The sequence below is a fragment of the Phacochoerus africanus genome, chromosome 1 (genome assembly GCF_016906955.1).
Source record: "Phacochoerus africanus isolate WHEZ1 chromosome 1, ROS_Pafr_v1, whole genome shotgun sequence".
NCBI classification, from domain to species: domain Eukaryota; kingdom Metazoa; phylum Chordata; class Mammalia; order Artiodactyla; family Suidae; genus Phacochoerus; species Phacochoerus africanus.
This window is the reverse complement of record NC_062544.1, coordinates 226488806-226516112: the sequence shown is the minus strand read 5'-3', so window position 1 is coordinate 226516112 and position 27307 is coordinate 226488806. Positions and strand designations below refer to the sequence as shown.

General features: G+C 37.9%; 1 protein-coding gene across 9 annotated transcripts in view; it reads right to left on the bottom strand.

Moving 5' to 3' along the window:
* CCDC191 (coiled-coil domain containing 191) overlaps positions 1-27307 on the bottom strand; it is a 95552-nt gene that overhangs the window by 52826 nt on the left and 15419 nt on the right. For 8 of the 9 annotated variants that reach the window (XM_047792050.1, XM_047791999.1, XM_047791980.1 and 5 more), the window contains 5 exons: positions 25893-26071; positions 24056-24279; positions 20989-21139; positions 9575-9765; positions 457-700 (listed from right to left, as the gene is read on the bottom strand). In XM_047792050.1, coding sequence (XP_047648006.1) covers positions 457-700; positions 9575-9765; positions 20989-21139; positions 24056-24279; positions 25893-26071 — 989 coding nt within the window. The remainder of the gene's footprint in view (positions 1-456; positions 701-9574; positions 9766-20988; positions 21140-24055; positions 24280-25892; positions 26072-27307) is intronic. The other variant, XM_047792016.1, reaches the window with a different exon arrangement.

Genomic DNA, 27307 nt, shown 5'->3' with positions numbered 1-27307 from the left:
ATCGGAGCTGTTGTTGCCAGCCTACGCCAGAGCCACAGCAACGTGCGATCTGAGCCGCGTCTGTGACCCACACCACAGCTCAAGGCAACGCTGAATCCTTAACCCACTGAGCGAGGCCAGGGATGTAACCCGAAACCTCATGGTTCCTAGTTGGATTCATTTCGGTTGTGCCACGACGGGAACTCCTCACTTAGTTGTTTTAAATTCCCTCTCTACATTACATCTACCAAGTTTCAACCATTTCAATGTTTATATGTGATTATAAAAGAAGATTCAGTGCAAGAAAATCAACACTCATCGAAGGTTAAACTTTGTGCACTATAGCAACTCTCATCTTTTAGACAGCCTGAGCCAGGCAATCTGACAATGGCTAACATACCACAGGCTATACAAGTGCAGGGCTCAGATGCTAGTGTTTAACAAGCAGGAAGACTAAGCACAGGAAAAACAACTTGCCTCTTCATTTCTAGATGGATCCTCCATGGCTGTTGCCTCAAGTAGATTGCTGCTTGATGACACAGTTGCAATGAGTTTCCCCAGTAATGCTGCCTTCAGCAGCTCATTCATTTTCTTCCTAGTTTCCTCCTTTGTTATAGCCAGCTCTCTCTTTAGGATCTCGGCACGATGCCAATGCTGCCATTCTGTAAAGTGGTGTCGGAGAACTTGTTTCCGGTTATACTCAGCGGCCAGTTGTTGTTTTCTAAGCAACAAAGCACTTCCATTAAAAACAAACAAACAAACAAACAAAAACAAAAACAAAAAAAACCCAAAACAAACAAAAAAAACCAGGGGAGTTCCAGTTGTGGCACAGTGGAAATGAATCCGACCAGTATCCACAAGGATGGCGGTTCAATCCCTGGCCTCACTCAGTGGGTTAAGGATCTTGAGTTGCAGTGTGCTATGGTGTAGGTTGAAGACCTGGCTCAGATCATGTGTTGCTGTGGCCTAGGCCGGCAGCTGTAGCTCTGATGGGAATCTCCATATACCTCAGGTGCAGCCCTAAAAAGCAAAAAAAAAAAAAAAAAAAGCCATTTACAGCTTTTTAGTAGATAATATAAACGAAATGCAGTCCAAAGGAGTCCCAGAAATGTTCCATCCTCGCTCCAGCTTATCCTTTAAGCACAAGGGAATTGTTTTATAAAATTCCCCAGCGCAGGAGTTCCTGTTGTGGTGCAGTGGAAGTGAATCTGACTAGGAACCATGAGGTTGTGGGTTCGATCCCTGGCCTCGCTCAGTGGGTTAAGGATCCAGCATTGCCGTGAGCTGTGGTGTAGGCCAAAGATGTGGCTTGGATCTGGCGTTGCTGTGAGCTGTGGTGTAGGTCACAGACGCAGCTTGGATCTGACATTGCTTGGCTGTGGTGTAGGCCAGCAGCAACAGCTCCGATTCAACCCCTAGCCTGGGAACCTCCATATGCTGCTGGTGCAGCCCTAAAAGTACAATAGACAAAAAAAAAAAAAAAATTCCCCAGTGCAAAGGGTTTGCTCATAGAAGGCACTAGCACCTCAAGGCACTGCATCAGAAGAAAGAGCGACTGTTCTGATCTATCATGTCACGAAGGCATACTAAATTTTTCGATTACCATAAAATAGTTTCTGAGAGCCTTTGGAGGGGCAGGAGCAGAAAGAATAAGTATATAGATAACTACTTTTAAAAATATGAAAGCATGAGTGAGTTTTTCAGATACACATGTAAATTTAAGGAAGAAAGGTTTGGGAGAAAGAAAAAAACAAAACAAGTGAATTGTCAATAATTAAGTATAAGACTTATAAAAAATCAACATAAAATTACGAGGGTGGATCTTGGGAAAGAAGGACTTGGTCAGGGAAAGGATGTCTAAAGGGAGGGACTCACTTACCAAAGCCATAATCTGAATGAACGAAGCCTTCCTCGTGAAGATACTTGCTAAACACTAGAAATGTGTGAAGGGCACACACAAGGCACTTGTTCTCATGGAATTCACTTACAGCCTAGTAGGATGTCTGGTTCACTCTCTTCCTAAGGAAGAACTCCTTTTGATTCGGGAAAACTTCAGGATGTTAGGGGACTGACTGGGTGGAGTTAGAAACTGTCAGCTATATTCCCCTCACGAGGGACTCTCCATTAGAAGACATTTTTATGATAGACAGCTGAGAATTCAAGCATAAAGGTCTCTTGAATGATTATTGTTTCCAAGGAAGTGAGCTACAGAACTTAGAACTTATATTTACAACAGGGGCAGGTCTGAGCTTTTAAAATCTAATATTGTTTAGATACCTATTTGATTTTATCTTGTAAAGGTGGCCTTTAAGAGTAAGTTCTTTACAACACTATTTGCATATCCACTTCTGTTAAACATACATAATGCTTAACTTTCCTAATGGACTTTTTGGGGTCATATCAAAAAAATTCCTAATGCCAATGAGTAGGCAGAACATTTCTATAGCTCTTAAATGCCTGACTTTTAAACCTTTTTTGACTGCCATCTACAGTAAGAAAAAAGTGTTACACTATGACAATATAAGTTTATGTGTGTATGTGTATGAAACAAAGTTTCACCAAGCAATACCTACCCTAACTACCAGAGATGCACTCTAATATTACTTTTCTAATTTATTTTAGGAGCAAATACACCTCATCTTGAGCTTGATTTTAGGATCCGTTAATGAGTTAAACCCTTAGACTGAAAGACTATTCTAGAGTCACATAGTTTAACCTATGTCCAAAGAACTGGGTGAAACAACCAAGTAATGAGAGAGTAGTACTGACTGAAATAACAGAATTCAGGATAAATTCTAACAGCAATTCTGCCAGCAGCATATTTCATTATATATAATTGCTTCTTTCTAATGCAATGAAGGATACTCAATAAATACCTGACTAATGATTTTTATAAGAAAAGTATATCAGTAGTAATAAAAATTTATACATATATATTTATTTTGATGAGAAAAAGAAAATATCTGAGCTGAATAACCCTGAAATAAGAATAATACATCAGGTAGCAATGCAGGTAAGAAAAAATATCCCCAAACAGCAATGTCAAAATAGTGAAACAAACAAAAAAACCTATAGCATTTTACTCAAGAAAGTGGAAATTGTAAATTTCCACAGGCTAATTTGCAGCAACATGGATAACTAGAGATTATCATACTAAGTGAAGTAAGTCAGAAAGAGAAGGACAAATACCATATGATATCACTTACATATAGAATCTAAAGTATGGCACAAATGAACCTATCTACAAAACAGAACCAGAATCACAGACCTGGAGAACAGACTTGCAGTTGCCAAGGGGGAGTCAGGGAGGGAATGGGATGGACTGGGAGTTTGGGGTTAGTATATGCAAACTATTACATTTGGATTGGATAAGCAATTAAGTCCTACTGCATAGCACAGGGAACTATGTCTAATCTCTTGGGATATACCATGAGGGAGGATAATGTAAGAAAGGATAAGGTATACATACACACACACACACACACACCCCATATATGACTGGGTCATTTTGCTGTACAGTAGAAAATGGCACAACACTATAAATCAACTATACTTTAATAAAAAAATAAAAAATTTCCATAGGCTAGAAAATGTATGTTGCTCTGACTAATATAAAATCTGATTTACATCAATCTGTTTAGGAAGGAGGAGCATGCAATTTACCTGACATGTTAATTTCATGTTTTTACACCATAAACAGCCAAAAGCCACACTGGGGGGGTTTGCCTGTCAAGAAGAGAATTATCTGGACAGTATCAAAAGGCAAAGAGAAAAATATTTCTATAAATATAATAAAAAGACTAAACAGTAAAAAACTGGTAAGGAAATACAGTTCATTATTGTGCTTAGGGATCTCTCTATAATGATTATGCAGGGGATCTGAAGATGTACTTAAGATATCTATGTGTGTGGGAAGGGCAAGAATGCAAAAGCTAGGGATCCAGAGACAAGACTGATTCAACTCTTGCTCTCTTGTAGTTTGCTTCAGCACAGTGGCAATACTCCTGATAAGCCAATTTCTATTCTTTTAAAATGATGATACTAAAAGATAAATATTTCTAAAAGTGAAAAATCCTTTACACTTCTTAAAACCTCAGTTAGATGTGATATACTTGGGCATGCTAACCCAAAGAAATGGTTCCATAGTTCCCAGACAATCATATAACGAAGGACAGAGTTCCTCTATGGAAAACATCCTGTCCCAGTATATTTCCAAGCTGAAATCAGGGAGTTTCTGGCAAGAGTATAGAAATTGATGATTATAATTATATAACTGCATGCCAAGAAAGGCTGTCTCCAATGAACTAAGAGTACAAATATAATAGGTTTAGGTAGGGACATAAACATGAACCAGGCTGCTTAGAATCAACACCACAAATGATACTTAGTCACTGATGCTCATTCTAAAACACAGCAGTCAGAAGAACACTAACTACATATGGGATGCTGGGAAAGCAAGCGAATGTTTCTAAGATTCTTCCTCAAAAATGGTGTCACTCAAACAACAACAAAACAAGCCCTACACTACCTATCCTATAGGATTTTGTTTTTAAAGATGTAATTACATTTTTAAAAGAACCTGAAAATACAGAACGAATTCACTTGTAAGGTAATAACACTATCTTAGGATAAGACTGCTAGATATCAAAAGTATCTTAAAGCTTTTAAAAGGAATGAGAAATGATAAATAGCCATATACTAGTGATCTGATTGGGTGCTGCAATCTAATGCAGAACATAAAAATAGCAATGATGCAAACAGCTGCATTTGGGATGAGCAGGTTCAGCAGGAATAGGAACAAATGAGCTAATACATTCAATAATGTACCAGGTAGCCCCCAGGGAAAAGGTGGAAGATAACACAATTCTGCTTTAAATGGTTTTAAAGTGACAGATGGCCCCAAGGAAAAGGTGGAAGATAACACAATTTTCCTTTAAATAGTTTCAAAGCGAGCTGGCCAATACAAGTCTGGTCCTCCCACTTCTGTGGCAGACAAAAAGGAGCTTTACCAGCTTCATATGCCATGCAATTTCTAGTCTCTCACCAGGATACCCAGGTGAGCATGGAGGGAAGGGCAGTAGAACATGATTAACACAGGTTCTCCACAATGACTGCCCCACAGCAGGCTGAAGTCAGGAATGCCAGGAATGGGGAATATCTTTAATTCAGCCTCCCCACCTCGAGGCAGGTTCACCCCAGCCTGTTCCCACACAGGCTACATATGTGCCGGTTTACCAGTTTTTCTCCAAACTGAAAAATGCTCTCTTCTACTTAGCCACGATGTGCCTCTCTCAGAAGATGGGACCCAAGAGTTCCTATTTTTAAAGAGCTGCTTGGGGGACTGTAATGCATGACAGCCAAGTCTATGTCACTCATAAGTTTTTATCTTATTGTGCCTTCTGTTGCAATTATTTTTAGTATTTGGGTACAATTTTTAACTTAGATTAAAAATTCCTTGGATTAAAAACTAAGATTAAATCTCTCCACTTAGAATAAAAACTCCTGGAAGGCAAGAATGTTTAATACTTTTTTTAAGTTCCCCTCTCAGTACTTAAGAATTTAGTTACACAGTAAGCATCGGTAAAGCTGGCTGACTGAATGAATGTATACTATCAAACAGAATAAATGAATGAGTTAGTGAGTGAATGCCATGGTTTGAGGGATGTCAAAGGGCCAGTTTTTCCACTGGCCTGCTACCATACCCTCAAATCCCCATCACTTGCATTTTGGGCACTGTTTCCAGACAATGCCTATTAAAATGTAAGTTTCCTGGGAGGAATAACATTAATTGACAATGACAGAGACAGACTGTGAGGGGAAAGAGAAAACCATGTTCCAGGAAAGGTCCAAAGCACTGGTTCATGAGAGGGCGGGACTGAAGGTATTGTAGAGGTTAATACAAGAAGGACAGAGATGCTTCTCAGGCCGGAGCTGAGAAATCCCAGGAAGTAGGTTCAGGGAGGGCAGGTGGAGGATGTTGAAAACAAACCCGGCTTCTTTCCAATTTGTCTAGGGCTGGCAGTAAATTTAGGGAAGAAAGGAGAGAGGTGGAATGGAATATCCAGAGCAATTTTCAAAAGTGAATATGCTAAAGAAATTAAAAACACAGTTCAAATTCCATTACCACTCTGTCCAAGGGTCTAAATTAGTGTGTGTACCAGAATTTTGCTGGATTACCTGAGTGAATGAATCCTTAGAGTCTGGGAATATCTGTTAATGTTGCAACTGTATTACAATATTATACTGACATTTTAAATTTTTTTATCTTTTAAAATTTACATCATTGCAGTATAGTTGATTTACAATGTGTTCATTTCTGTTGTTCTGCAAAGTGATTCAGTTAAATGTATATGTACATATATACACACATACATATTCTTTTTATAGTCTTTTCCATTACGGTTTATTATAGGATATTGAATATAGTTAGTTTCCTGTGCCATACAGTAGGACCTTGCTGTTTATCCATTCCATATGTAATAGTTTAGCAACCATTACCATAATTACTTTTAAAAGAAAATCCCTATCAGAGAAAGCAAGAGTGCATTTTTTTTTTTTTTTTGAAGAACTACATGAATGGGCCCCTGGAGTAGAGCTGAGACTCCAGGCACAGGCTCAGTAAGAAAAGATGGTGTCTAAAGAACAAATGAGAAGAGAGAAAGTAGGAAGAACAAAAAGGAGAGAAGGCAAAGAAAGAAGCCCCAAAGGCTGAGCCCTCATGCGGGACAGGCCAGTAAGAGGAAGCCCAGCTGGTAAAAAATAAGTGTGGATGCAAAAGCTGGAGGATAAGGAAGGTCAGAGCAAACATCTGAGAAACAGACATGGCAACTGCTTTCTATATCCAGGGAAATGGGCCAAAGAACCCCCTATATCTTGTCAATCTGGGAAGAGTTTAGTTTCTACAATGAGTAACATATTTACAATAAATGCTGTTTATTCCTTGATCTTACTATTTAGGGGGGAAAATGCTTGAAAATGTTACTGCAGAAGAGGAAGCAACTGAGCTCTTCGTTCACCAACTGAATCACCTATTATTCAACAAATACGTATTCGGTGTCTACAGAGGAACTGGGAGAAACTCTGATGAGAACCGTAAAGAGGGTCCTGGCTTTCCTGACAGCTTGAATCCCCGACATGTCTTGGTGTCTGCATGTAGTAGGTAGCTACCTTTGAGCTTTTTTCTCCACCTCTAACACTGCAACCTTCCTTGAACAAAATCACCCGACAACTTCCTAAAACAATTTATAGAACAAAGAGCAACATACTGTGAGCCAGAGTTGTAGGAAAGCAGCATGAAGGACAATTTGCATCTAAATAGCTCCTTTCTTCTCATATGTTTCTAGTATGACTTGTTATTTGTTAATTACTGCTCTGTAACAGTTTTACATCTGTAACCATCTAAAGTCAACTGCAATATAACTGGAAAACAGGACTTTCTTAGGGAACCATTACTCAGATGCTAATAACTACAAGCAATATGGTAGAGGAAAAAGCATCTGAGGCAGAATCAAAATGATCAGGCCTAGACTTGCTGCTACTAACTTTATGACCTTGAGAGAGTTGTTTACCCTTTCTGTGTCTTACTTTTATCACCTGTACAATGAGGGGTTGGATCAGATGCCTCCTTGAGGTGCTTTCCTGATCTAAGAATTTTTTGCTCTACAGTTTTATAGTAAAAAAAAAAAAATTTAAGTTCAATATTTTCTGACAGAAAAAAAAAAAAAGTAGCACCCATTCTGAGCATTTAAAAATAGACACCTGAAAACAATTCACAGATAAGAAGTTCTGAGGGGATCTTTAAAAAAAATTGGCACTTAATGCTGTTATGAAATCCCCACTTAGTGCTTTTATATTTAAAAAAAAACAGTTTAATTGGAATGGAATCTCAAGTTCTTCAGATTTTTCTTCTACAAATTTCTTCTGGCACGTAAATTTCACAGACCACTTTTAACTGTAACATCTCCATTTCCATTCTCTTTATGCCCTCACTCATGATGCTTCCCTTTTCCAACACCTCCAATTTCCCTTCTTTATCCAACACATGCAGCTTGCAGTAAGCTATCATCCCAACTCCTTAGATCAATCAGTAGATCCTGAGAATTCAGAAACAAATCGTAAAAGAACATTTTTTTTCCCACTGAAGATTTCCCCCAGCATACTATAGGAAAAGAAAATTGTCTATATCACCCTTCTGCCTAAAAACCTTCAGGTATTCACACTTACCAAAGAATGCCTAAACTCCTTGTCCTAGCACTGAATACCTTTCGCATGGACTTGACCATCACATGCTTGATGATTTCCAAACACATTTCATGCTTTCACCTCATCTCCCCATCTCTAACTAGGAACATGCTACTTGTGGTGCAGAGCCCAGCTCAAGACTCATGTTGTAAAGCCTTTCCTGGCACTCTGTAAGCGCCTCCTCAGGTACTTCCCTCTACTAAGTTCTGAGCACAGCAGGAGATGCATTACGAAGTTTGTAATGCTAAACCATACCTGTACAGTTTCTAGATCTTGTTTCCCCACAGAACTGAGTTCTCTGAGGACAAGGCATCAGGCTCCTGTGTATCCTCCCTAGGATCTGAGGCTGTCACAGGGATGCACAACTCCCTTCTACATGACAATTGCTTCACATACCATTCATTCACTTTTTCTCACAGAATTTATAACAGAGCTGCTGGAAGAGAAGTGATTAGAACACGAATTACTCCCCTTCTCCTCCCCGCCCACCCCCCACCTCCTAGAAACAAATGGTTCCTTCTACATCTATGACTTTGGTTCAAGAATGCAAAGTTGGGAGTTCCTGCCATGGCTCAGCAGTAACAAACCCGACTAGTATCCATGAGGACATGGGTTCGATCCTCAGCCTCGCTCAGTGGGTTAAGCGGTGTAGGCGGGCAGCTACAGCTCCAATTCAACCCCTAGCCTGGCAACTTCCATATGCCTCGGGTGTGGCCCTGAAATGACAAAAAAAAAAAAAAAAAAAGCAAAGTTGAACCTGAAAGTGAAAAGGAGAAAATGTATTTAATTTTAAGATAATAGAACAAAGGAGTTTTATTTGAAGACAAAGTCTGAGTCATTCACAAGCATAAGAGAGAACTCATATAAAGGTGTTAAAAACCTCTAAATAAGGTGTAGAACTAAAGATGGTGAAGTGGGAGAAATCCCTGTTGCCAGGTCTGCCTTCCCAGATGGATATTCCCTGAGTCCCTAATTAACACTCTATGTGCAGACAGTGATTTCTATCAATGAGAATTACTGGCACATAAGCCAAATTCTATCTTTTAAATTTTAAGATGGTCCAGCATGCAATCTATTACATCAAAGGACAAGGGGAAAAGCATACATGCTTCCTTTAAGAAAGGAAAGCATGTACACTGGCACATTTTGAGCAAATAATTTTGTTTGGCTTACAATTTTCAGTTAAATTTTTCTAGTTTGGGAGGTAACAGAAAAACCATGATTGTCATATCTTATAAGTGGGTGAGATGATTCCAATGAACAGCGTTTTTTGCATTTATATCTAGAGTCTTCAGGAGGAAAGACATTCTAGATAAACATACTAGAAGAATTTTCATGGTATAAATAATAGTACCTGTTTTCTTCCCTAAGGTCATTTTCCATGGCTTGAGTCTCCCGCCCCAACTTCTGGGATCTTGTGTAGTCTCTCCACGCCCTCAGGACCTTCAGCTGAACCTTCCAGTCAGACAGGGTCCCAGCTTTTCCCAGCTTAATCCTATGATCAAGAATCAGCTTGTGCCAGGCAGAGAAATACCGTTTTTGACACTGCAATGGAAATATTTGGGAAATCAGCACTAGAGTTTCTAATATCTACTACTGAGAACACTCTTCGGATTTCCCCCTCACATTTTTTCTTTCCCAACAAATCTAGATGGGAGGGATTGTCTTGATGGGAGGGAAACAGACAAAGCACAACTGCTTTATGCTAATAATGACAAGAAGCATTCAAGTCATGCAACCAAGGCATTCTCAGCCTCATGACTTCAACTAAAACATCTAATTCCAGTCCTATGCAGAGTTAGAGTAACTATCAGATCTAAGATCTAAGTTAAGGGGATTGTTTGAGTTTTGAAAGGCCTACTTCCAATAGATCTCACATGCCAGGCTGTCTTGGAGTTTAAAATACCAATCATTTAATTCATTCCTGCTATGAGCACCATTGACATCATGCACAAACGAACATGGGAGAACTCCTAGGATGGAATGGGGTCTCTGGTCCTGGGAACAAGACAACTAACAACAGCTTCAGCTGGGCTACCCCCGACACGTGAGGGCTTTGGTGAGCACTCCTTGAGAATCTACACTCGGGCTGCTTGTGATCTTCCACTGTATGCATTTGACAACAAATCTGACAAGGTCTACGGACCCCAATATGTACCCAGAGAAGTACTTGTGGTCCTAGCCTAAGAAAACCTGAAATTTAGGCCTTGCCTATATCTTCTATCTTCACAGCAAACTTTATGTTCCAACTACATCAAAGTACTTTCAGCTCTTGGCCTTACAACAACCATACTGTTTCATACTTCCATACCTATGGTCATACTCATCTCTCTTTTTCTGGTCTCTCTCTGCCTGCCTACTTCAGAAGTCACCTTTCTCAGGAAGCCATCCTATTACCACTCTCCCCAAAAGTTAGTGCCCTTTCACTGTGTTCCCAGAGCAACCTATATTTTCTTTAGTCAAAAGAGTCATCAGACTATATTACCTGTTTACTAGTTTCCACAAGCCTGTGAGCCTCCAGAAGGCAGGACTGACAGACCACAGAGAGTGGCACTGCATGGGCATGGGAAGTGCTAAAACAGAAAGTACCTCACAGGAAATGACTCCACAGGAGGTACAGGAGCTGTCTGCTGACCAGCTTTAAGAACTCGGTAGTCACACCAGGGTCAGCCCTATTTCTTGCTTCTTTCCCTTTAAAAACACTTATCTTTCACCATTTCAACATTTAGTAAGCACCCACCATTGTGTCTGAATTTGGGAACTGTGAACCAAATTGTTTGGGATATAGTTTCTACTTTTGAGAGGTTATAGGGAGAGAGAATATATAAATTAAAAGACCAATAACATAGGGAGCAGATGCTAAAATTCTTAGAAATAGCCAATTTGGCCTGAAATATTTTCTACAAAAAAACCAATTATATTCTCATGTAGACAAACCACACAATATTTTTCATTATAATTTTCCGTTATGAAAAACCACTGCAGTCTTTAAAAAGCCCTTATTCCCTTTCCATTAGGTCAAATGAAGGCACATTTTCTAGACCTTTACTAAGGTAAGATCTAAGGATCCCACAGAAGGAAAGAAGGGATGGAGAGAGCCAGAGAAAAGGAAGGGAGAAGTGGATGAAGGGAAATTTGCTGAATGTTAAGATTTGCCTTCAGTCATAACAATAAAAAACACCCAGCTATCTGGTTAAGGGGCTATGCTTTTTGCATTATTATTTGCTTGTCTATCTCACAAAATACAGCATGAAAAAAGAAGCATGTACATGTTTCTTTTGTATACTACAGTCAAAAAAATATATTTACCAGATTCACTTAAGAGATTCTCCTTAAACGACTCGATGAAATAGTCTATGTATAGCTAGTTATCTCTAATTTTAACTCCTGGATTATTTCTCATGATGAAGTGGTACAAACATAATTCACCTTGACAATAACAGCACTATTAATAGTGTCCTTCTTGGATTTCCACATTCTTTTCTCTGTAAAGTTCACAGCACCTCACATGTACTATTTTATTAATTTATAGACCATCACTACAAAATAGACTGCAAATACTATTATGATTTACCTTACCAAGCTAAATTTCAAACAGAGAAGGGTTAATGACTAAATTCGCCAAGTGAAGAGTTAATAGTATACCTAAGGCTAAAACTGAAACATTCTGGCACCCCAATAACCCTAATCTACTAGGCAAAAAGTCTTTTTTAAAGAGGAAGAACAAAGGGAGTTCCCATAGTGGCACAGCAGAAATGAATCTGACTAGGAACCATGAGGTTGCGGGTTCGATCCCTGGCCTCAATCAGTGGGTTAAGGATCTAGCATTGCCATGAGCTGTGGTGTAGGTGGCAGACAGGGCTAAGATGTGGCGTTACTGTGGCTGTGGCATAGGCTAGCAACTGTAGCTCTGATTGGACCCCTAGCCTGGTAACGTTCATATGCTGCAGGTGTGGCCCTAAAAAGCAATAAATAAATAAAGAGGAAGAGCAAATCATTTGCTTCTTTTGTACTGAAAAAGAAAGAACTTGATACATAACTTACTACAGTAGAAAAGCACTGCTGAAAAATATCTGTACTCAAGAAGGGGAAAATTTGAGTTTATAAATGCCACAGTCAATATATGTTTCTTTAAAAATATTTACATTTCGACTCTGAGAGCAAAATGATCAGTTCTGAAGCTCCGTAATTCAATTTCACTATACAGAAGTTTAGAGCAGCAAAGTGATATACTCCAACTGCTTTCTTGAAATCTACTTGCCATTGGGTTTTTTTCCTTGTCTACTCAAAAAAGCAATTCCATTATTTATGCAATGCTTTTGGAAGAAAATATTTGGGAAAGGCAAACAGTCTCAGCCCCATCTTTTCTGACTGTGAAGGGACCAAAGTGGCACCTTCCACAGTCCTGATCCAGTCACGCTTTCTCTTACCCTCCCCCACACACAGTAGCCCTAGCAAGCAGGCCTGCTTCTCCTTTTCAGGTCTACACTCTGAAGAGCAATGCTCTATCCCTTTGCTTTTTGAAACAAGAACTATCATTTAAAACCACAACTAGTTGGAAGAGGAATACATTCTGTTTAAGCCAGAGAACTTAATGTTTTAACTAGACAGACCTCCCTCCGTTGCTTACCTGATTCATCTCTTTCTGGACAATGTTTTCATTTATGATAGATTCTCAAATATAGAGATGTATGCTTTTACTAACTTCTACCATCTCTTTATTATAGTTTGGTGATAATTAAGGCTTGTTACGGGTATATAAAATACTGAAAATCACTGTGGGAAAAACTGCTCCTAAGTACAGATCTATAATAATTTTTAAAACAAAATACTACAAAGGGAAATTTAGAAAGTTTTTAAGTGAAATACTTTTCTCCTTTCAAAATCTTGCACAAGACATCATTTGGTCATTAAGGATTCCACTCAAGGGAAGAAATGACAGCTCACCCTGCTAAATTTATTACCTGCACTGGAGTTGCCCTCGTTTTGTTGGCAAGAAAAGCTCTTCCCTGAAGTGTAATCACACTGCTGTCACTGGAAATGATTGACATTCGGTAGAACAGCAATTTGCTATCTAATCTTCATTGTAATTCTAACCCTGTCACTAGAGATGCTTGTTCTGATTAATGAAGTGGGTAACTCATCAAAATTCCTCAGCTATTTCCCTTTTGTCAGAAAGCTCGGTGATAATTGCATCAAAATTCTCAGTCATGGAAAAATAAACAATGAATTGTAAAGAGGACAAAAATGTCAATAAGTTTACAATTTATTTTTGCCCAATGGAACTAACTGTGGTTCAACTAGTGGTCTAGGGGAGCTGGCCAAGGACCAAATATTAGAGATAAAGCTATACCGCCCGGCCCAGGGCCCTGGCTGACTCCTTGCTGCTCCAAGGCCAAAAGGAAGAGATGCCCTAATACTACACGTGAAAGCAATCCTCCACTTCTTTTTTTCTTTCCAGAGACAATTAGAGCTAAACAGATACCTAGACTAGACCTAGGCTAGAAGACCCTAGAGATGCTAAGAAGAGCCTGGAAGATGGAGAGGAGGATCTTTTAACATAACAAAATGCTCTTCCCCAGGAAAGAGCAGCACTTAAAAGTGGTCCCCTATAGCCCATCCTACTCCTGATTTTCATAATTTTGCCCCAAAGAGAGGAAGTTACTGAGCTCTATAGTTACCCCAACTATATACACATCTACAAGTACATAAATACACTGGGGAAAATTCATTCAGTTTTCAGCACACAGTGCTAAGACCTGGACTTGCTGTTGGGTTCCATGGAAAAGCTCTGAGACCTAAACTTTGACAACCACTGCTGTGTGAAATGCTCACATTGGCTACAGACAAAAAGCATATCCGTTATATACTGAAAGCTGTAATGCTAATTTTACCTCTGTATTTAATCCCCCCTCTCCCCCGCTTTCTTTGTCTTTTTAGGGCCACACCTGAGGCATATGGAGGTTCCCAGGCTAGGGGTTGAATCAGAGCTGTAGCTGCTGGCCACGAGATCTGAGCCACATCTGCAACCTACACCGCAGCTCAGGGCAACGCCAGATCGTTAATCCACTGAGCAAGGTCAGGGATTGAACCTGCATCCTGATGGATATTAGTCAGATTCGTTTCCATTGAGTCACAATGGGAACCCCTCCCCTTCATTTTCTTAAACTTAAAAACCCCCACTTTATTACACAGACTTAACAAACACACCCAAAAGTAGAAGAATGAACTCCTCACTCAGCTTCAGAAATTATCAGCATTTCATTCTTCCTCCACTCACTTTTCCTTCCTGGATTATTTAAAAATAAATTCCAGACAGCAGACATTGTACCATTTCACCCATAAATGCATCAATATGTACTGCTAACAAAAGGACGTCCTATAAATTCTTCTTAATTCTGCTAAGAAGTTTTAATCAATAAGTTTGCTGTAGTTATCTAATTCTGTTTCACTGAAGAAGTAGCAGGATTTTGGAAAGCAACTGCTTAGCCTCACCATATTATATTCTTAACTAATAAAATGCTTGGGGATTTTTAAAAGAATGACCACAATACCCCCTATAACTTGACAACCTGACTCTCCACTAAGATAGGGCTCCTTTCCCGAAGAAGCCTGGACCAGTTTTCCAGACGTCAAGTCTTTAGGGAAGGCAGACTTACCTGTTCTCCCCACCCCTGCCATGTCAAGTAGAGCTTACCTCAGAATATATTACACAAATGCTGGATTTACCTCTAGGGTAGTCTGACAGTAAGACAATGATGTGATGTCATTTGTTCCTCACCCACATGGTTCTTAAGATCCTTATAAATATTTACCTAATGTTTAGTGTTTAGGGGAAAAGACACTCTGTACAATTTTAGAAAAAGGGTTTCATTTATGCCGAAAGCCCTTTTCTTAATTTTTTAAAAGCAGAATTTAATCACTACTTTTTCCAAAAGAAAAAACCAAAAAGTCATATACTTTTGAACTGGAATCTCTGGGATCAAAATAGCATTTTGAAAAACAAAACACTGTTGCAATGTTTTGGTAAACTGGCTCTCACTATCCCTTCTGTGAGAGTGGAAAACCTGGGTTACTCACAGGGTGAGGGTAAGGAGGAGTATAATAACAAACTAGGAGTTCCCTTGTGGCTCAATGGGTTACGGATCTGGCGTTGTCATTGCTGTGGTTCGGGTCACTGTTATGGCACAGGTTCACTCCCTGCCTGGGAACTTTTTGGCAGGTGCAGCCAAAAAGAAAAAGAAAAATAGCAAACTAAACAAACAACTTCCTGACCAATACCAACAAAATTTTACTTGGAAATTTTCCATAGAAAGGCTATATTAAGTAAAACATAATAATGTTTCAAACAACTCCTAAAATGCACACCACATATTGTCCTTGGCAATAAGTTCAGAAGGGAGAGTTACATAAATCCTGATATTCTTTACGTGTGTGCTCAATAATTCTCTTACTCTGCAGTTTTATTTGCAGAGAGGCTTTTCCTTCATTTCCTTCCCTAAACATAAGACAACATGGCTGCTATGTTTCAGTTCAGAAATGGTTTTTCTTCAGTGGTATGTAGGCAGTCTGGATAAAACTAAGATCTTTGCTGTATAAATGAGGTTCAGTTTTCATTACTTTGTAAGAAAAAAATGCAGGCTTCTTTTCCACATATTTCCACATTCCCTCAGTTTAGTTTGGGGCAGCCTTTTGGAAGGCACTGTGCCACAAGCATAGTATCAATAGTGCTTTTTTTGGGTCATTATTATCTCATCCTCTAACAGAGATACCTAACCAAAGAGACAAACCAAAACCTTCCCATAGAATTAAGACATGGGTTAGTGTCAATCCATCTTTCATTGTTTTCTTCAACTTTCAAAAGCAGGAAAAATCATAGATCTTCTTATCTGAAGAAAACATAAAATGTATTTCAGAATTAAGAAGGCTACTTTCCAAAGAGTGTAAGAATTTCATAGTTAATCCCTTGTTGTTTCCACTAATTAGCAAGGACATGTGGCTTGCTGAATCTCCCCAAGAGATTTCATTGCAAGATCAAAGAGAAAGTAGGATAGGATGGAGGTAGAAAGTTTCTATATAAAAACAAATGTTTTGGATAAAATAAAAAGAACCAGCATTGAAATGAGTGGGAAAGATGCATTAAGAGTGCTGAACCTGAACTTGTGTTTTGATAAAGAGAGACTGCTATGTTTCTCTCAGAAAATCTCCTGTTAAATAATGTGGCCCAAATGTGATGTTAAATTGTTTGGGGGGAACAAACAGAATCCAGAGTCAAGCACAAAGAATACAAGGAACTAAAAAAGCCTGAATTAGAGCAACCCTTAGAAGCAGATTCTTTAAAGTCTTCCTGCAAATTATACAGTCTGTTGTTGGGTTTGTGCCAGTAAACCATTCTGAGGGTGCTGACAAGCGTTTCCTGTACTCACTGAAAGCCAGGTAGGCATTTTCCCCCCTTTTATCCTGTGGTCATATTTAGGCTGCTGAGTATCTAAGTTTCATTACCCAAGGGCAGCTTCAGGCTCCCTCAGAACCAGGCTAGGAATGTGGACTGGGACCAAAATAATGAGCCCAGAGGGCCTGCTACTCTGGTGGAATTTACCAGAGGACATCCTGTCTCCAGCCAAGTCTACATAAAAGCCTGAGGGGTCTGGTAGGTGGATTATTCCCTATGTCTCAGTTATACCCACATGCTGGAGAAATCTAAATTAGAGGTTCACTAACAATAACACATATGAATAACATAATCACACTGAAGAAGAAGGGGAAGAAAAAAACCAACCTAAGTAACTTTGGAAAACAAGTTTGGCTGAATAAGGCTAAAAACAAAAACAAATGGACAAATATTACACTGAACTTAGTAAATCTGTTTTCAAAGCAGTATAGGTTACCAATCCTGAAACTACTTTTAGAATGTACTAGGACTAAAAAAATAAGTCAATATTTTTTAGATAATAAGCTCCAGGTTTCTGACTATCAGAAAGAAGTTATAAACAAGCAAGGGGGAAAGGCTAAATTAAAAACTGAGGTTGAAGTTACCATTATGAACTCACAATTATTTTAATATATATACAGTTAGATACAGAAACAAGTTACAAATAAGGAAGGGGAAAGGACAGCATGACCCCTGTGTTGTAGCCCTGGAATTGGATGTGTCAGTATGAACTCATGGATTTTAATGTGTGTACAGCTAGACAAAGAAATAAATATAATGTGTATTATGTGTAGATTACTATATGTACATCTATTTCTCAGCTCTGTCTGCTGAGAGGGCCCAGATACAATGACACCCCAGCATAGCTAGTACCCAGACCTTGGTTTCTAAATTATTCTTCAATAAAAGGAAGCAGGGTTCCATGTAGAAGTGGTTGATTCTAGAGCTGGGTCAGGGAAAATACAAGATGAGCCTGGAACAGCTTGTGCTGCCAGAAAGAAAGGAAATGCCTCCCAAAAATGATTTTCAAAGGTCAAAGGAGTCAATCTGAAAGATTCCCCAATGGTCAGAATAATTTGAGTAACAAAGTAAACAATAATATTAAAGTATAACTCATAGGATAAATATCTATAAGCCCATACTAATAAAAATAAACAACTAAGTGAATAAATAAATATATGAAGGAGAAGGGACAGTTTTTCCTTCTATAAAAATTTCAGTAAATGGAGACAAGATGAGGGAAATAAAAAAATCATCATGAGTCAGATACCACAGTAATTATTGTTATAGGAAAGATTCACCAATGGATGCTAAAATTAGTAAGTGAAAATTTAAGGATAAACAGGATATTTGCATAGTTTCACAATACTTCCTCTAAGATATTTATGAATTACAAAGGGAAAAGCACTAATTTTACCATTCACAGTGAAGAAACCTAGCAGACACAATCTTAAGTGATGGAGGGTAACATCAGTAGTAATAAGACACATTAACATTATGTACCTCTGATATGATACACTGAGAGGGGCACAGCATCACTTCTTGTGGTATTCTTACTAATAATAATCTCTAGTGAAGCAGAAGGGAACACTGGAAAGCCCAAATTGAGAGACATTCTACAAAATACCTGACCAGTACTCTTCAAAAATGTCAAGGTCATAAAAGACAAAGGAAGATTGAGGACTGGCCCTGTCAGAGAACTAGAGAAGACTAAAGAGATATGACAAGCAAATGTAGGATGAAATTATGGATAAAGTCCTGAAACAGAAAAAGGACCTTTAGTGGAAAAACAGGTGATACTCTAATAAAGTCTTTAGTCTTGTTAACTGTATTTAATGACATTGTAGCAATGTTAATTTCCTATTTTGGGATAATTTTACTATGGTTATATGAGATGTTTAAACTGGAGAAAGCTGGGTGAAAGTATTCAAGAACTCCCATTACTGTTTTTTGCAAATTTTCTATATGTCTAAAATTATTTCAAAACAAAGACTTAAAAATATAGGTTCAAATCAAGCAGAACTGTGTCGAGGTAATTTACTCATAGTCTCTTGTTTTAAAATATACCTGCTGGTCTTTTGAAGGCTGAGTAATTTGTGTTAGTAGGCCACTAATTTTGTCCAACTCTTTGTGTCTAAAATTCACACTTCCTAAAACTTATACCGTCGGACCTCTGTATCTGCAGGTTCTACTGTGGATTCAACAAACCGTGGATGAAAAGTATTCAGGGGAAAAAAAGTTTCCAGAAAGTTCCAAAAAGTAAAACAGGATTTGCCATGCTGGCAACTATTTACAGAGCATTTACATTGTATTTACAACTACTTACATAGCATTTACAAAGCATTAGATATTGACCTGGAACAAATAGACTGCCAGGCGAATAATACCAGCAAAGATGGGGTTATTTGGGATCAGCAAAGAATTGCAATCTGGGATCTGCAACCATGGTGAGCCACATGCAATTTCTTGCAAGAGAAGGGGGGGAGAACTCTAAATATAGAGGAAAAGGAAGTTGGGAGGGCTGTAGTAAAAAGAGTCCATGGCTTTTCATTGGCTGAGTCCTTGCCAGTAAAGAAGAGGAGTCTTACTTCCTGATGAACTCTGCTATTGTTGCAGGGCATGAGAGCTCCCCCTTCTGGTCTCTTGACTCTACTTAATTCAGGTTTCTGTTTATTAATTTTTTACATGGGAAATCTAGAGATGATTTAAGGTGTATGAGAGGATGAGTGTAGATTATGTGCAAATATTACACTATTTTATATAAGGGATTTAAGCATCCATAGATTTTAGTATCTGTGTGGGGTCCTAGAACCAGTCCCCCATGGATACGAAGAGACAAGTATATTACTTTTTCCTGTACAGTGGATGTCAATAAAATTAAAAAATTAATCTTACAGGGAGCACATATCTTAACCATCTCTCGCTGGTTGGGTAACATATCATGGCACTTGTTCCTTACATCTTCTCGACATGGGCCCCTGAACACTCATTTCAAATCTGAACTGTTTGTTAATGTGTAGGACATGTTAACTCCATTCATCTCATGAAGGACACATCATTGAAGAGTCTTTGCCAATCCTTCCCCAAATGTGGATCCCAACTCTTAATATTTCCTCCTACCACATTTCCCTTTCTATTCCTAAAACTGGAACTCTACCAAATTCTTGTTGTTTTATATTTGAATTTTTATGACTTCTTGCCTGTCAGTCCAAAATACTGCCATTAAACATGTCTAACTTTTTAAAATAATTGCTTTAACTATTTGTTTTCCTTACATCTTAGTTATCTATATCATATTCAAATTCCTGTTACTTATTTCCAGGGCCTTTGTAGTCTATCCTATGTTTATCCCTCAGTATCTTCCTGACATTGCTTTTTTTTTATTTGTTAAATCCATTTATACATTATACATTCATTCCATTAACTTTCACTGAATTTCATCAGTGCCTAAGGGCCTGGGTTGCATGTTGTAGGAGATATAAAATATACATATTTATTTTTTCTCATACAACCTTCTCATTTACAATTCTTCCAAGCAGTTCCTTTCACCTGAAACATCATAAACCCCAAATGTATAATGTTATCAATTCCACTTCATTGAAAAAAATCTGCTTATGTAGCCTGAGGAGTATGCTCATTTGTCAATGAAAAATAAAAGTGGAACTAAAGAAAGGGAGAGTTGAATAAAATAAATGCAGACCATTAAAAGTAAAGGCACAAATATATCATTGTTTAGGATCTAAGCTACCAAAAAGCAAGTAACTTTCTGAATAATTCCTCTAAATAACCTAGAACACATAAGACTATCAAAGTGGAAGCTGAGCTTTCAAGATCTTCCAAAGGTGGGAGTTCCCATCGTGGCGCAGTGGTTAATGAACCCAACTAGAATCCATGAGGATGTGGGTTCAACCCCTGGCCTCACTCAGAGGGTCAAGGATCCAGTGTTGCCATGAGCTATGGTGTAGGTCACAAGACATGGCTCAGATCTGGCATTGCTGTTGTGGCTGTGGTATAGGCGGGCAGCTGTAGCTCTGATTTGACCCCTAGCCAAAAGTCTACATTAGTAGTTATATACTATTCTAAACAGGGTAATTTAGAAGACATCCCAGATCCTGATTCTCCAGAATCACACAGAGTATATAAGAATAGCCCTTGAACAAGGGATTGAAGCACTGACCTATTACTAGGCCAGATGGACAGCAAAGAACAAATGATGTGAGCAATTTTGGTATTTGTGATGATACTCAGTTGGGCTTAGTATTATAATGTCCCACCTCTGAGAAAGCCTTTTGTCATTTATGCTACAGAACGCTGAATAGAGATATTACAATCCCTACCTCACGATCTTCCTTGAAAGTTTGGATTAATAACTTTTTAAGTTTCTTCTTTCTTTCTTTTGCCATGTTTTCTGCATCCAGAATATGAACACTCTGAAACACGCCTTTCTCTGGATTTTTTTGAGAATTTTCATCTTGCTTTTTCTTCTCTCTATTAATAACAATTTAAAAATATATGTATAACAATATAGACTTGAAAATGAGTAATTAGAACTTGCCATAGTGAAATGAACACTAAACTTTCCATCAGAAGATATAGATTTTTAGATCTGGCTGTAAAACTACATAGTAGGTTTTTTTTTTTTTTTGAGCCTTAGTTTATCCATTTATAAAATAGTTAAATGAAATAAAATTGTTATAATGTACTCTGAAAAGTAGAAAGCCCTATAGGTATTTTAGTAAAGTATTTTTATTGAGTTTAACATTGAGTGATACCTTGATCAAAATTTGAGTTAACAACTGCTTGGTATTCTCTAATATAGACATAAGGTCTCTCTCTTACAAGGGGAGACAAAAAAAGACCTTCAGGTAAGAAAGGAATGAGATTCTTACCATAAGGCTTTTAGAAGGTTTCTAGGAAGAAAAATAATAAAAGGATCAAGTGTTGCTGAATAAGGAGAAAGTGAATTTATACTAATTCTAAAATATCTGAAAAGAGAAAAAAATACAACTTAATAAAGAAAAGGATTTCAGGCAAAGTAACGAGACTCTCTTAGTAACTCTACTGTTTCTCCTTTCTGGTTCTCTCCTTCTCACCTACCTATCTTTTCTTTCTCATCCAGGTCATTCCTTTTACACTCACCAATCCAAGAAGCTCATAGCCGTTGCCTTCTCATTGGAGTGTATTAACCTACATAGGCATGCATAAGTATATAAGGTATATATTTTATCATTGATTCAGTAAAGATAGCTTCTAGTGAGGAATCAGGATTCACGGGCTCTGGCCACAAACTAGCTATGAATACTCAGGTAAGTCACCTAGTCTTTCCGAATTTTTTTTTATAGCTGTGGAAACTCAAATGGAGAGAGGGATGCCAGAAAAATCTATAGACATTCTTTCATTAATTTTCATATATTCTACAGGGGCACACAGTGTTATTAATGGTGATGTTAACCATCATACGTTAAGGGGGCTTCTCCAATGTAAAGATGCTATTTTTCCTGTGTGACTAATAAATCTCTTAGAGAAGATACTTTGCAAACTGTGCAATGAAGCAGATTTAGAATATCTTACAAATAAAGTAAAAAGCCCTACTAACAATAAAATTTTACCGACTCTTCCTACACTTGCTATGCCATAACAATGTTATTTATATTAGATGGTTATAGGCAGATCTTAACGGGCATTTCGAGAAATACAGTTCTAATACGATGGATCTAATATTGAAAAATAATATTAAAATATGTATCTTCCATGAAAGTAATTATCTGTTCATTGTGAAAAACTGGAGAGGTATAAAAGTCATCCATATTTCCACCTAGAAAAAAACACTGATAACATGTCAGTGCAGTTTCATTGTATGGCCATCATTGATTACTTTCTCTAATATTTATTAATGTTTTATTATAAATAATGTCATCATTATCTTTATGTACAAATCTTTGGGTTTCTGATCGTTTCCCTATGGTAGTTTTCCTAAGAATGGAGTTCGTAGGTCAAGTGATAATAACATTTTTATGGCTTTTATGGTTTATTGCCAAACTGCTTCCTGGAATGTTTAAATCAGCTTGTCCTCCTAGATATCATCTGTCTCACTGTGTCCATGGATAAGATTTTAACTTCTAAAAGAAATAACTGACCAGTGAATCTTTGTTGAGTGCCCACTGTGAGCAGAGCTTCCTGCTACCATCAAATGCTACTTGTTTTCAAAATTTATTTAGGTCAGCCTAGATTTTTCAGAGCTTGAGAGCAATCTGAAGAGCAAGGCTGACCTTAGCAAGAACTCACTAAAACACTGGTGATTGCTTTCTGAAAGGAAAGCTGTCTGGAGGAGGTCTGAGCCTGGCACTTGAAAGAATGAAGCGCATGTCCACTGCCGAGCTGTTCTAAATTGGGTAGGATGAGAGCAATCAAGAACACAGGGGAAAAGCTGTGTAGGCTGATGGAGGAGGAAGAGATTATTTAATAGGTCTTTCTGTCCTCTCAGTTTGAGTATTCAGTCACTTCAGGCACACTGTCCCAAGGCTTTTGCAGTTTATGCACCAATGCTGTTTCTCAGAATAAATACATCAGTTATTTCATTTACGAAGCTCATTTTCTCTATGAGGACACACAATAGTACTACATCCTGTGAGGACTATTCTGATTTCCTTCTTGTGTCAGATATTCTTTTTCTTGATCAGTGGCAGTAAGGCAATGGTGACTCTGTATGATTATCAGAAGATAAGACACTGAAGCAGTTCACAATAGGATGAGTCACAATTAGCGTAAGGAAACATGTTCAAACTTATAAATGTTCAGGTATTCAAAGATCTGCAAATGAACCAATAAAATACCTATTAAACATGCAAAAATATTGAAAATGATGATATCCTCCAATGCTGAGTGTGGCCCACTGCCAGCAATGGTGTAAATAAGCACAACCCATTTGGAAAGGAATTTGGCCATGTTTCAAGAGTCATAAAAAGCCCACATCATTTAACTCAGGTATTATAGTCCTAAGAACATAATTCAAAAGAATGAAAAAGCTCTATGCTTAAGGATGCTCAATGCACTATTGGTGAAAAATCTGAAATAGCTGAAATGCTTAGCAGTATGGGGAGTGGAGGTCGTTACATAAACTATGGTGTAGGAGGTTGATGGAGTAATATATAGACCTTGGGACTCCAGCAAGCAGAATAACAAAATTAAATGTAATTTATGGTTGCAATTATGCACGTAAAGGGACCAAGACCAGGAGGAAATGTGGAAAAATGACAATAGTTCATTTGTTAAGATGGTGGAATAATGAGTGACTTTTTTGTGTTTTGTTATTGCACTGTTTGTACATTTCAAAGAATGTTAGAGGACTTCCAAAATGACTGCTTAAAAAAAACAACTTCACACTGCTCAACACAGCTGGCTTACATTTTCCATGCTTCTTCCACAGTGCGTCTCCTCTCAATTATCTCCCTCCGCAGCTTTACCATCTCCCTTTGAATCTCCTCCTCCTCTTTCTTGGCCTCTAGAGCCTTCCTTTTCTTCTCCTCTTGCACCAGAAAGTGAGCTTCTAAGAATGCTGACTTTTTCAAGGTCTTTTCAATTTTCTGGCGCTCTAGTTCTTTCTCACGTCTTAAGCGATTTTCTTTTACCTTCAAGAGAACACAAGAGTGAAATGCAGCCTTTCAAGCAGAGAGAGAGATGCAAAACCTTAGCACACATTTTGAAGTTCAGAACACAACTACTTTGAAGCATTCTTGCCCAGAACTCTGTTTAACAGAAAAATAGCGGGAATTCATTTGTTTACTGGGTAATAGCCAATACAGAGTTTTAAATGAAATCAGGTAAGATGACTTCAGATAATCTGGGAATGATCTGCAGAACAGAAAAGTTGAAAATCTAATGGGTCAGATATGAAATTCTAGATTCTTATTTAGCAATGCTTTCCTATCCATGAGATTTTCTAAGGTGTACATTACTGCTATTTATTTAAGCCCTGTCGGTATGATAATTATAATTGAATAAAGAATAAGGATATTTTGTGGAGGCTACATTGTGAAGATTAGAGCAGTGATTTATTGCCTTAAGGAACATCATGCCTTTTTTTTTTTTTGGCTGCATCTGAGGCGTATGAAAGTTCCTGGGCCAAGGATTGAATCTGAGCCACAGCTGTGACCTATGCCACAGCTGCGGCCTGCGCCACAGCTGCAGCAACACCAGATCCTTAACCCACTGTACCACAGTGGTAACTCCACATCATGACCTTTTATTCAATTCTATCATTATTTAAACACATTGATGATTCTGGATCATATTTGGAAATCAAAACCACAAACTTCACAGATATTTCTGAATAAGCACAATCATTTATTTCAAAATCATTAATTCCTTAGAGGCTTGATGAGCTATGAATTAAGGACTGGTCCTTTCCCTCCTGGTTCACTTAAATTTACCTTTACCTTACTCTTCAGTTATGATAAGACTTCTAGATTTGGCTATTTCTTTTTGAAACTTCTTTTCTCCTTTTTATCATAAATCCAAACCAGGATCACATTTCTACCCTGTTTCTCTAACATCCCCAGTGCCACTTGCACACTGTATGGTTTAAAGTAACCAGAAATTCAGTGTTTCAAAAAGATAGCACACACACCTACAGGCATCAATTCTAGTCCAGACTTGGTTGTTCTGACTTACTGGAGCCCCTTTACAAAGTGTTGAGATGCGTCTTTTTCCTATAACCTACTATTCCCTTCAGAGAAAACAAAGTTCCCATATGCCTTTCTAATTCAAAACAGCAGAACTAGATTTAATTCAGATCTGTCCTCCCTTTCAAATTATAATCACAAAATGAGTGAATTTTTCAGTTGTCTAGAAAAGAATTATCATTATAACATTCACCAGAATATTCATGATATTAATATCTGGATGTCACAATTCAAAAACCAAATTCAAGTAAAACCCAATCTACATATTTATAACAGGAAGTGCCATATCCAAACTAATAAAGTTTAGTTCACCACTCTCTTGGTCAAAATCAATTATTTCTTTTTTTTGCTTTGTTTTCTTAAATAAACTGGTTCCCATCCTCAGTTTATGAGCATTATTTTTCTTCAGAAGTTCTTATATTTTATTTTTATTCTTTTTAACCAAACCACAGATGGCACCCTTTTCATAATAAAGGCTTAAGTCTTTACTTAAGCTTATTAAATGTGTTACACTAAGATTGCTTCCTGTTATCCATTTTAATTTTGCTTCTCCCTCCCACCTGCTTATGTCTCATCTCCATGGTAAGATGAGGATCCTTCTGCTGCTTCTTGTCTTGGTTTTCATTCATTCCAAGATCTTCCAACATCCCAGAATCTACCACATCTTTATGGAGCAGATGGTCTATAAATTTTTGAACGGTGGTACTTTCCTCTTCTTCCTCCAAATAACCACATAAATCTAGGGGAAATAGAACAACAAAAGAGGGAAATATTAAAAATTTAATTTTAGTATCATTTCCATAGTTACATAAATAATCACGGTACAATAAAAATACAAAGCTGTGAGTGTTAAATAAATAGTAACTGATAATGCCAATTGGACAAGAACAGCCTTCACATTCAATAAAGAGGAAAAAGCCCCCACTCATGAGGAATTGCTCTCACCCACATCACTAAAGACTCCCTCATTGCCAATATAAAATATATACTTATACATTTATGTTACAAGGATGTAAACATCCTTGAGGACTCCATTGCTCTTTTTAAAAAAGGCTTTATTGTAGTATAATTGACATAAAATAAACTTGTAAATATCTGAAGTCTGCAGTAAGTTTTGACATTTATAGATGCCAGTAAAACTATCATTACAATCAAGATGATGAATGTGTCTGTCAGCCCCAAAAGGTTCCTCCCACTGATTTACAACCTCTTCCTCCCACTCCTCTCCACACTCTCTGTCCTATCCCAAGCAACCACAGACCTGCTTTCTGCCAAAAGATTAAATTTTCCAGAATTTGGTATCAATTAAATCATATACTATGTACTCTTTTTGGTCATGCTTCTTTTACTAAGCATAATTATGTTGCGATTCATCCATGTCATTGTATCACTGGCTTACCCCTTTTTATTGTTGAGTAGTAGTCCACTGTAACATACCACAATTTGTTCATTCATTTATCTAGGGATAGACATTTGCATTGTTGTTATGAACATTTGTGTATAAGTCTTTGTATGAACATATGCTTCCTTTTCCCTTGGGAAAATGCCTATGAGTAGAATTATTGGATATGTGTTTAACTTATCAAACTGTCAAATTGTTTTCCAAAGTGGTTATACAATTTCACATTCTCACTGGCAGTGTACGAGTGGTCCAGTTCCTCCACATTCTTACCAATATTTGGTATGATTAGTCTTTTAAATTTATTTTATTTTTTTTATGGCCACGCCCATGGCATATGGAGGTTCCTGGGCCTGGGATTGAATTGGAGCCACAGCTGCAGTTGCAGCAGCAGCAATGCAAAATCCTTTAATCCACTGCATTGGGATGAGGATTGAATCTATGCCTCTGAAGCAACCCAAGCCACTGCAGTTCAATTCTTAACCCACTGACCCACAGCGGGAACTCCTTAAGCCATTTTAATAGGTGTGTAGTGGTTAATCATGGTAGTTTTAATCTGCTTTTTCCTAACGACTA